Below are 11,940 nucleotides of genomic sequence, written 5' to 3'. Positions count from 1 at the left end.
GCCCGCGCAGACCGCGACCTCGCTTCCCGTGGAGCCCGGCCCGGCTCTCAGCTACCCGCAGGAGGAGGCCACCCTCAACGAGATGTTCCGCGAGGTTGAGGAACTGATGGAGGACACGCAGCACAAACTGCGCAGCGCGGTGGAGGAGGTGGGTGCGCCCTGAGGGGCCGGGCTCCGGGAGGCGCCGGGCTGGGGGTCGGGAGACTGGGTTCCGAGGGCCGTCGGGGACCTCGGGTCCCGCCAAGGGGTCGGGAAGGGCGGCCGGCAGGAACAGAGCGACCTGGGGGCAGCGCGGGGTGATCCCGACTCCCGCCGGGTTCCGCTTTCCTGCCCGAAGGTCTGGGTCTGAGCTTGCCCACCGAGAGTCACCGGCTGGACTCTCCCTAGGTAGCTGGGGCCGCCACCGGCCTGCAGGCTGCCGCCGCCACCCTGCAGTTGTCTTCAAGCGTGCAGTTGGCCTCCTCTGTTGTGAGCGGACGTTTGCAAGGCTCCCGGCGTTCCCGCGCAGTGGTTCTGCAGAGATCCCGAGGAGAATCCATGCAGCTCCAAGATTTAGCTTGTCTGTGGGGATCTGGGCTTGTGCCGTCTTCCCCAGATACAGTTAGGACACCATGTGGGGACAAAGAGACAAAGAGCCCTGAGCTTTGCTGGCAGTCTGTCTAGGCTGTCTTGCTTCCCCTAATACCATGTGAGGGCAGAGAAGCAAGATGGAAATCCTAAATCCCAGCACGGTGTGAGTGGTGGGTGAGACTGTGAGAGGCGAGCCGGCCTCTGGAGTGCTTTGGAGTTAGTCCCGGGCTCAGGTTCTCCTCTGTCACTCACCGGGGTGAATCTCCGTTTCCTGTGAGAATTACCAGCCATGTTATATGTATAGGCACCTGGCAAATAATAGGTGTGTGATTATCAGATAGCAGATACCTGTGCGGGGTTTTGCCTGCCTTCTGCCTTCCATCGCCTTCCAGGTCTGAACACTGTGGATGGCATCCTGTTCTGTCTGTGGTGGGCACCCAAGCATGGTGAGGGCTGCTGGGGGCAGGGGGTGTAGCTGGCCTAGCCTTGTGGATCCAGGTGTGGGGAGCTGTCCCTGGTGCCTCGGGTGGGTAGGCGTGGTCACTGGGGGGCTTGGCTCTGGCTATAGTCTATCTTTGGAGAGGAGCTAGTCGTCCTGTGCAGGCGTCAGCAAGGGGCAAGATGTCTAGGTGGTTGGTCAGGCTTCTCCACACCCCCGCTTTCTCTAGCTTGGCAACCTCCTCGGGAAAAGCCCTAAGTGCTGCCCTTGTCTACCGGGAGCCAAGTCCTGTGCAGTTGGCGATATTTCCCTTTTCACCTCACAGCAGTCAACCTGATGGAGTTTGCAGTGAAGGGGACCCTGGATTGGGAGACTGTGGCATGGACAGCTGTATCTGTCTACCAGACAGAACCAGATCCAGGATCTGTGATCTTTCTGTTTCCTCTGATTGCAAAACAATCATGACATGGAACAATTTGAGGGTGAAGGGAGTCAGATAGGCCCAAGTGTCTCTTAACCCTGCAGCTTCAAATGAAATTGAGCTTGTGACCCTTCTGGTTTCATGAAAAGCTATCTGCTTTCCCTAGCTGGGTTCCAGGACTTTCCCTCCTGCACATGGATTCCACAAAAGACTGACTAGGTACCTCCATTTTTTTTTTCAGTGGGAAAGTGTCTGCCACTGTTTAGAAAGTTCTCGGCATGGTTCTCTGGTGTTAGCCCCTAGTGAGAGAGAAGAGTGGGTGCCCAATGGGACTTTAATGACAGTGTCGTCTTCATGGGAATTATCCTTACTGGGTCTTGCCAGGACCCCAGCCTTCCTCCCTCCAGTCATGGCTCTGCTTGGGTTGTGTAGGTAGGCAGGATGAAGTTTGCCACCAGAGGAGACATTTGATGGTCACATCTACCCCAGTCAGTGGTCATTTCCCAAAGAGTATCCTTGCTGGCACTGGGTTGGAATGAGAGAGGTTGAACACCTTCATGGTAGGAGGATGGACCAATCTTTATTCACCCAATCCCAAAGCTATCCCTTAGCAACAGTGGAATCCAGAGTCTGAAATGGAGAAAATGTCCATCCCTTGGGATAAAGGGAGAATTAACTGAAAGGATGAAAGTAAAGTGAATTCCCTGACCGTCTAAAATGGGGTTAAGTAAAATCAGCACAATACTAGTAGCTTTCTCATTAGGCTGTTTTGAGGGTTATGAGATTGTTGGTCCTCAGTAAATATTAGCTATCATTATCTTAATAGTAGTATGAATAATATGTATGAATAGTAGTATGATGAATAATAGGTACCACCAGTGTCTGATAGATTCTCAATAGAATATGTCTTTTAAAGTAGCTTAAAATGACAAATATATCTTTTTAAATATTTTTAAAAATGGAATAGATTCTTAATAGATTGTGGGTATTAGTATTAATTTTTTTCTCCGACAGATTGCCAGAAAGCCCCTTAAATCTCATAAACACAGGATACTTGCTATTTAGTTGTTGACCAAGGAAAGAACCAAAAAGGCCATGGGCCAGATGCATTCATTGTTTACATAGTTGCATCATGAATCTGCTTTCAAGTAACTTCCTGCTGTTTTAAATGTCTCAGCTGAATCAAGCTGTTCATGTTTGTTAAGGGGAAAGACAAAGTTACTTTACTAGTGGGATTTTTATTAGGAGAAGCAAGTCTTCACATGACTCCAATCTAGGGTATTCTTGTTTTATTATTCTGCATGTTATTAACAAATTTATTTAGAGGATCTTTCCACTCTGTTTCTCCTGTCCTCATTGTCAGCTCTATAACTGCCTAATTTTAGAATGTTCTTATTGTCTCAGCTATTTCTAGCAAGAACCCCAATACCAAGCCTGGACTTACCGCTTCAATTTTTCCTACCATGCCCCTTTTGCAGACACACAGATTTCACCAACTATAAATGCCATTTTTAATAGCATTCCCATTCCTTCTCCATGAAACAGCTCCTTTTGCTTCAGGCTTAAGTTTCTCTTGCTGGTAGCAGTAATAGCTGTGGTTGAAATTTCCATTGTAAGCTATACTTTTAGTTCATGGTGCCATTAAAGAGCTGTTAGCTCATTCTGTTGAAATAACCACTGTCTGATGGGGGAAGGGTCTTGTAAAAAGACTATCTGCTCAGCAAATTCTAGATTTGGTAGTTGTCAATTATTTGAAAGCCAAGCTACAGGATTCAGATTCCAATGAGAATTATAAAAACTACTTAAACATTCCCTTCTCCTTCTGGATGAATCCGTCTCAGCATCTTCCAGTTGCTTCTCTTTCCAGCTGTATCTTTTCTATCACTAATTAGATTGGTGGTGGAGGAGGAGGTGAAGAGGAACTTTTATGCCCATTCTGCTGCCTTAGTTCCACTTGTCCATTTTGCTGGCAAACTTTAAACATACAGAGGATACCAAAAAAATGTATACACAATTAAAATAGTAATAGTATATATACCCGCCTATTGCATGGTGATGCTAGCATTCATTTGATTACTGCTGTCTTTTGAGCGACCGTCATACTACACATTGCTACCGTAACTTAATTCAACTTCAAAAAGTAATACATAGATAATATCTCTTTAAAATGTGTATATATATTTTGACACCCTGGTAGTATCAACTTCTTGCTGTTCCCACTGCTACCTACACATTCTCTTCAGAACTCTGGCAAACTGACTTCTTCTGGAACTGCCTTCTTAAAGGACATGGGAGCTGCTGTGCTTTGTGGCAGTTACTATGCCAAGCACTTGGGTTTCATGGTCCTCAATTCTTACATCCACACAGCAAGGTAGGAGATCTCCATTTTATAAGTGAGCAAGCAAGCTGAGGTTTACACGGATTTAACATCTTGCCCGTGGTCACGTGGCTACTTTGTGGCAGAGCCAGGACTTTAACCTACCTTTTCTGACTCCAGAATCCTGATACTTTCTACTGTGTTGGCTTTGGACAACACTGGAGGCAACCCCTTGTCTGATCCAGTGGCCATCTCTCGGTGGCTTGGTCCTTCTAGACTTACTGGAAGCCTTTTTCATTTAGAAGGCCCCTTCCCAAAGATAGTTCCCTTCTCCTAGGCCTAATTCTAGCTAGTTCTTTGACTTCTCTCTCTTCCTTCTCTAGTCTCTATATAATTTTCTAAGTCTTCTAGAGCTTGCTGTGACTCCTTATTGCCTGGAACAGATGTTCTTAATTGGAGGCATTTGGAGGAGAGGGAAATCCTCAGAAGCATCTGAGAAGCCTCCAGAAATTCCAATTCAGCATTCGTCAGGTCTGGAAAAGGATCCAGGTGTGTGTGTGTGTGTGTGTGTGTGTGTGTTTGTGTGTGTGTGTGTCTGTGTGTGTATTTTAAAGTTTTGGTCATGATACCTTCCTCAAGATTGCTGTGAATATTCCAGGCATCTGGTGCAATGGCTCAGACATAGCCAATGCCCTAAACATGGGGCTGTTGTTATTATTGTTAGGCTAGCGATCGTTTCAAACATCTCAGCAGTCATCTAAGAATCAAACACAGCACTGCATACCCAGCAGTCATTGACCCAGTCCTTGTCTGATTAAGTTGAGCCTTTTTGCCTACCAAACTTTCTTCACACTTCTAGTTCAATGTTTTTGTGCTGCATTGAGACAAGGGTATTCTTTCCTCATCCACCCCAGCTCACAAATCTGGTTGGGGGAGGAACTTAAAGAGGGGGCTCATCTGGTACTTAAGGGAATAGAGGCCAGTGCTTTTTTAAAAGTAGGAACATACTTTGTGAGGATTCGTTTGAAAGAGTAAAAATAGCCCAGAGTCTAAGATAGCAGTGTTGGAAAATTGCCAGCTCTCCACTAGAACCTCTTTGTGGCTCTCATTTTAAATTCCTAGAGAGAGTACCCGATTGGCTCAATTAGTCCATGATATGGCCTCCCTTTGGGTCCAATTAGCTGTGAACAGGTCACGTTGCTGACTGCCCACTCTTCTGGGCTAGGGCAAGGCGATGGAAGGAGAAGCTGGGGGCAGACACAAGTTGACTGACATATCTGGTACAGATGTCATGGAGGCACACGAGACTGAAGGATTTGAGGACAGTAACCTCAGAAACCTGACACCAGAGAAGGTCTTAGGTTCAAGAAGAGCCAGAGAGGTGTGGACCCAAGAACTAGTCAACTGACTTTTACAAGGGTCCCTCTGCAAGGGCATTCTACAAGGGTACCCAACAGCTGGGGTGGGAAAGAAGACTTGGCTGTGGCCCTACCTGCAGGAAATCAGGGGCCATCTCTGTTTGGGGGTCCCCCAGTTACTACCACCACCACCAAAACCTACAACAAGGATTTTTTTTTTTTGAGTTGGAGTTTCACTCCATTTCCCAGGCTGGAGTGCAATGGCATGCTCACGGCCACCCCAGTGTTGACCTGCTGGGCTCTGGTGATCTTTCCACCTCAGCCTTCCAAGTAGCCAGAACTATAGGCGCGCGCTAACCGTGCCTGGCTAATTTTTGATTTATTGTAGAGATGAGGTAGAACCTGCGGGCTCAGGCAATCCACTCACCTCGTCCAGTTTCCCTATTTTCAAAATGAGGACACTAACATCCATCTCCCAGGGTGACTGTGAAATGTAATGGCTACAATGTATGTAAAACGTTTAGTACAGTGTCTTGTCCTAGTGAATACTCAGTTGACAGTCTCTGTCATTATCAACAATCTTTGCAATTGCAGATGAGGAAAAGAGATTTTTTTTCCTAATGGACTCTCATTTGTAAAGATAAAATAATTTTGCTTATTAAATTCATTGCTTTAATAGATGGAAGCAGAAGAGGCTGCTGCTAAAACATCTTCAGAAGTGAACCTGGCCAACTTACCTCCCAGCTACCACAATGAAACCAACACAGACACCAAGGTTGGAAATAATACCATCCATGTGCATCGAGAAATCCACAAGGTAAATCGTGGCCAGCCTGTCTGTAGCACCCAATCTCATCAGAGCACCAAGGTTTTATTTGCCTATTTGATACACAAGAGAATGGTAAACTGCAAATTAAAAACCAGAAGGAGTGAGGTTACTGTTTATAGTGGAGAGATACACATCAGGAACCTAAATCACTTTTGCATTTAAGCAATAAATTTATCCCGAGGCTTCCTACCGGTCCAATTGCAAAGGAATGTTCAGGGATTTTTATCACCTGAAAAAAGGAAGCACACAAGTTTCTGGAAAGTGCCTTTCCTAGTATTGGATTTGTGGGATATATCTTATAAGTTTTTTGTGTGTCTCAGAGACACACACAACAGTAGCTTTTGTGTGGCACTTCTCCCGCTGCAGTGATGGGTCCAGCCGGAAGGATCAACTATGGAGGGTACCCCCTAGGTCGGTGAATACATTCACCGCTGACCACAGTCCTTTATCATGGCTTATCTCAAGACTGGAGAATGTTCCCAATTATTCTTGTCAAAACCAGTATCAAGTCATGTTGTAGTGAATCCATCCTCACTGTTTACTTAGAAGGAACATCAATTTCTTTTTTTTTTTTTTAGTTGGAGTCTTACTCCGTCACCCACCCAGGCTGGAGTGTGGAGGCATACTCATGGCCACCCCAGCGTTGACCTGCTGGGCTCTGGCAGTCCTTCCGCCTCAGCCATCTAACCGTTCAAAATTCTTTAGCAGATTTTTTCCCATTGTGACATGTCTCTTGGTTTAACATACTGCGTGAGTAGCAAGCAGGTTCATCCCCAGTCTGACCTGAGGAAGAAAGTCTTGCAGATCTGGAGGAAGGTAGCATTAGCCTGCCCTAAGTATGAGATGCCTCCAGCATGAGCCGGGAGTTGGGGTGGGGGTGGAGGGGAGTGGGGGGAGATTGGAGAGCAAACTGTGGAAGCCTGCGTTGTCTTGAAGAGGGTCTACCCTGCAGATACTCAGGGTCATTGTCAGGGTCATGGACACTCTGAGGTGAATATGAAGGAGCTTGACCTCTCAGCTCCTACCCACAAGGCCACAATGGCTCTCATGAAAGAGCCACACTTTCAGTTCAAGTGCCTGGGTAATTCATTGCTTGGTTAAAACCATAGTGTCTCTGTGCCATGGAGCACAAGGGGGTCAATGTTTCTAATAAGGAGGTCTCTGTGCTACTGCTTTGACTATCAAGCAGCTTTCGTGGCACTTCTCCCACTGCGGTGATGGGTCCAGCCAGAAGGATCAACTATGGAGGGTAACCCCTAGATCAGTGAATACGTTCACCTGCTGACCACAGTCCTTTACCATGGCTTATCTCAAGACTGGAGAATATTCCCAATTATTCTTGTCAAAACCAGAATCAAGTCATCCTTTCTGACAATAATTAGCCAACAGGTTTGGGTGCTCCTTATAGATGTTGAAATGTTGAGTGTGAATGCTACCCATAACTAGTGTGTTTTTTTTTCCAAAATGTATTTAATGTCCTGGCTCTGACTGCATTTATGATATAGGGATATTAGAATCTACATCACAGTATTGCAAGGACCAAATGACTTAAAGCATATGAAAGCTCATTGTAAACTATAAAGTGCAATGCAAAAGTGTGTTCTTATTACTTTTTAATTTTAATTAAAATTTAAGTTTAATTTTTAATAAAGTTTTGCCACCAGCACAGTGCAATAGTTCTCAAGTAGATTCCATGAAACACCAGTCCTATGCAGTGCTTCATGAAAGAGAGGCTCAGTGATGGCAAAATATATTTGGAAAATATTGTATATATCCTCCTCCTAGAGATTTAAGAAAACACATATTGATATGGTAAAGACTCTGAGAAGTCCTACAACCCATGCATACAGGCCTGTAAATTTTGAAAAATATGGCACTGGTTAATTCTGTAAAGGACTGGCTTAGAGGAAGACATTGTCTCTCTTCTGTGGAGAGCAATTTTTAAAATATTATTTTAAAACATTAAAAGCATGATGATGAAGACGTGATCCTTACCTCCTCAGAACTGGAATTTGATCCCCTATACAAATTAGGACAAGTGTTTCCACTTTGTGCTGGCTGCAGATTCCTGTGATACTAGAGCTGGCAGGGACTTTAAAGACGATGTAAAAATGAGAACATGTGGATCAGAGAAGAAAAATGACTTGTTCCAGGTGTCACACTAGATGGTTGCTGGTGACTGATCCAGAACCCAAAGGACACACACTTTCTGTCTCCCTTATCACTAGGCCAGACGTTAGACATGGCCTTGCAGGGGGCAGGCATGACCTGGGTTCTACATTGGACCTATTTGTGAAGTGCCTGCACTTGATTACAGAATCGGAGACGAATACCAGCATCGGAGAAGAATAGGGCAGCATGTCTCTCATTAGACTTAAGCACTTTATTGATGAAATGAAAACCTTCACCAGAATCAGGCGTAGGGCTGCCATAGCTCAAACCTACTTGCTTCTCATGGAAGATGTTCCCCTAGACACCTGACTTTTGAGTGTCAACTGATGAGGCCCAAGTATGCTAAAGCTGGCTGACCCTGGTGAGCATCTGCTGGTGTTGGTCACTATGCTGGGTGCTTTTCATGGCTCATCTCATTTTTCCTGATGGCAGCCCAGCTGGGCGAACTTTTAATCTCCTATCCTGTACTGAGGAGAAACCACCCGCCTCACAGCCGCTGGTGGAACTCAGAGAGAAAGGGAAAGTGAGCATTCTGACCACTTTACCTGGTGTTCCTACTTCAGAAAAAGGTAAAAATAAACACTTGTGGGATTCTCCCAGAATTTCTTCTATTTCACTTTCCCTATACCTTTTCTGTGCTAGGTCACCAACAACCAGACTGGACAAATGGTCTTTTCTGAGACAGTTATTACATCTGTGGAAGATGAAGAAGGCAAAAGAAGCCACGTAAGTTATCATCTTCCCTGCGCTCATACCCCTCCCACCCCCCCCACCCCTGCGCACACACTTCTGTTTAACCTGCCAGCGGGGACCCACTCTGCAGACATGGCAGAAGAGGGCAGGCTCTCGTGCACCTCTCCTGATTTGTTTCCACCAAGGTTCCCCAGTGCCTACATTTCTGACTGGATTGATGCCATCTGGTACCAGCTTATGCTTCCATGCACTTGACATCAGAAACAACAGATAAATTAAATCCAGTTGTCATTTACATGGCCCCATCTCAGCTTTGAAAAGGAATAAGCATGTGTCAGGTATATTGGTTGGGGACCCTGGTAACAGATCCCGTGCATCAGACAGCGGAATGGCCTGTGCCTTTTATAATCCCAGCCCTGCTCAGGTAGTTTGAGAGCACCAGCACCTTACTTGGGAGCCCAAAGGAAAACTGCAGTCTGTCTGCTTAGGGTCTGGTTTCCTGTAAGTGCTCCTGTGAGATGCCTGTTGCCTAGTCTGAAGGTGGGATGGATTGTATAGAATTACGGAGTCCTAAACCAGATGCAGTGGCTCATGCCTATAATTCCGTCACTTTGGGAGGCAGAGGTGGGAGGATAGCCAGAGCTCAGGGGTTCAAGACCAGTCTGTGCAGCTTGGCGAGACCATGTCTCCATAATAAATAAGTAAATAAATAAATAAATTAGCCGGGTGTGATGGTGCATGACTTTGGTTCGAGCTACTTGGAAGGCTGAAGCAGAAGGATCCCCTGAGTCCAGCAGATCGAGGCTGTGGTGGCCATGAGCGTGCCACTGCACTCTAGCCTGGGCAACAGAGTGACTCCAAATCAGGGAAGAAAAAAAAAAAGAATTATAGAGTCCTGAAGTTGGAAAGGGTGTGATTTCACAGAAAGGAAACCTGTACACAGGCAGGGGGATGACCCATTCGGAGTCTAACTCCCAGGCCGGATGTGACTCAATAGCACCTTCTCAAAGAGTTGGCTGGCTTCAGATGCACATGCCTGCTGAGGGGTGGACAAGGCAGCCATGGCACAGATGTGGTCAGCAGGAAAAATGTGCCTTCTTTATGGAGACTGCAAGGACCCAGCCTCTCTGTAACCAGGAGGCTGGTGCATCTCTGGCCTTCCAAGGGCATCGAATATTTTTTCCCACCTCTTTTGGACTTACTGCTGGAAGAGAACCAGAGTACTGATAATAGGAAGGTGTTGTTGTCTTGAATGATAGTTGATGGGTTTTTTTTGTGTGCTTGTTTTTGGCACAGTGCTTACATATAGGGAGCTGGCCCATATTTATAGCAGGCTGGGTATCTGATGGGCTGTACATGATGGTTGTGTATGATGGTAATTCAAGGGGGCCTTGGGGTGGTGCAGAGGACTTACACAGTGAACTGGATAGGGGGGCGCTACCTGTGGAGTCTGGAAGCATCAGATGGGGTATCTTCAAGTGAGTTAATGATGTCCACCATGTCTTCCAGCCCTGAAGATACAGAAGCCTATGAAACAAAAGACAAAGTTAACTAGGAAGAGAGAGAGGGAAGCAAAGCAGAAGCAGCTTGCCAGCCATAGGATGCAATCATGGTTCCCAGAGGGAAAAGCTTTCGTGTTCCAGATATAAGTCTGTGTTTGGGGTCTGATGAAGGTAGAGGGCCTGAGTAGAAGCAATGGAAGGGAGAGGGCAGGGGAAATAGAACTCACAAGCCTGGGAATAAGGAACAAGTCAAAAAAGGTTAGCCTGCCATTGCACGATGGTACAGCTTTGCTCTGGGAAGGGCGACAACCATGCCTGTGAGCACACACTTGTACCTGTAAGAAGCCCAGGTGCACTCGGGGTTGCGATGTGTGCATCTCGTGCTCCCCCACCGCCCCCCAAGTGAGGCATCTGTGTTAGGTTTGAGCCTTGTGGTGAGAAGAACTGAGACTGAAAATGGGGGTAGGTAAGGGACAAGATCTCAAAATGCCAAGGGTGTGCGCTTAGGGCACTGCCTGCACTTTTGTGCTGGGTGCCAGTGAGTTTGTGCCAGCTTCCTGAGTGTGCATGACCGAATGTGTGCCTGTGTGTGTCCCTGCTTTGGGACTCAGCTGGGAAGCCCAGAATCTCTACATCTGCCCGCCTATGGCCATGATGTGATGGAGGACACACCTTGACACCCTTGTGCAGGGCATAATCTGAGCCCTGGTGTCTTGAGAATGCAGGAAGTTGAGAGAGTGACAGATCCAGGAAACCCAGATGGTAGAGGCTTACCAGGGTTTCCTTGATTCCTGCTCAGCCCCTCAGGGTATGAGCTAGTTGGGTTTCTCTATGAGAATGGCTAGAATTGGCTAGAAGGGAAACCTGGGGCTGCTGATGCTTGACTGGCTGGTGTCTGGCCATTCCCACAGGACTTTAGAGAACAGATTGCAGACTTTTCAAACTGCCTGTGAGAGAGACGTCATGTGGCAGAAATGATGGCGTGTGGTCTCATTTCAGAGCTTTGCTCACTGCCAGAGTGGCTTGTCAAGCCAGGGAAGCCAGATCTAGTGTCACATGCTCACAGAATGCCCCCATTCAGCTGCTCTTCTGTCCCAGGGCTCACCGTCATCCTAACACATTTGAGCTAGGACTTGGGCACCATCTTTATGGAGACACGGAGCTCCTTTTTGGGGGGAGGAAGCTCTAATGACTAGTTTGTCTTCCAAGGGATGCGAAGAGCCATACATTGTGACCACTGTCCCATTGCATCATTTTGCGATTTAATGATTTTTACAGTTGGCTCTGAAACGCATCATACGCTGCAGGGATTTTCTCTAACAGGGAAGATGGAGATTTGCAATTGCAAAGCCATTTAAAATACCACAAACAGAGGCTGTATTTTCAGGATTTCAAATTCCCAGATGAATTCAATTAAAAATAATCACCAAGCACCCCATATTTTCTTTCCTCAAATGCTGGAATGTGTATTAATCGGTGTGGTAACCTGAGGAGGTGCACGGAAAAGTTACAGACAGTAACACTATACGCCTGTCTAGAGGTTGCATGCAGTATGTGCAAGGTTCCCTTCTGCTTTTACACTCAAATGTGAAAGGGGAAAAGGACACTGTGGCTTGTTATTTCACCTGAGTGCATCGGC

The 11,940-nt window shown here is 46.6% G+C and overlaps 1 protein-coding gene across 1 annotated transcript in view; it reads left to right on the top strand.

Annotated features, from left to right (window-relative positions):
* The window catches only part of DKK3 (dickkopf WNT signaling pathway inhibitor 3), a 45,596-nt gene continuing 33,656 nt past the window's right edge, over positions 1–11,940 (top strand). The window contains exons 1-3 of the mRNA XM_008051261.2: positions 1–148; positions 5,785–5,922; positions 8,749–8,832. Coding sequence (XP_008049452.1) covers positions 83–148; positions 5,785–5,922; positions 8,749–8,832 — 288 coding nt within the window. The 5' untranslated portion in view covers positions 1–82. The remainder of the gene's footprint in view (positions 149–5,784; positions 5,923–8,748; positions 8,833–11,940) is intronic.

The sequence above is a fragment of the Carlito syrichta genome, unplaced genomic scaffold, assembly GCF_000164805.1.
Source record: "Carlito syrichta isolate Samal-C Ts95f unplaced genomic scaffold, Tarsius_syrichta-2.0.1 Scaffold169247, whole genome shotgun sequence".
NCBI classification, from domain to species: domain Eukaryota; kingdom Metazoa; phylum Chordata; class Mammalia; order Primates; family Tarsiidae; genus Carlito; species Carlito syrichta.
This window is presented reverse-complemented; position numbering and strand designations above follow the sequence as displayed.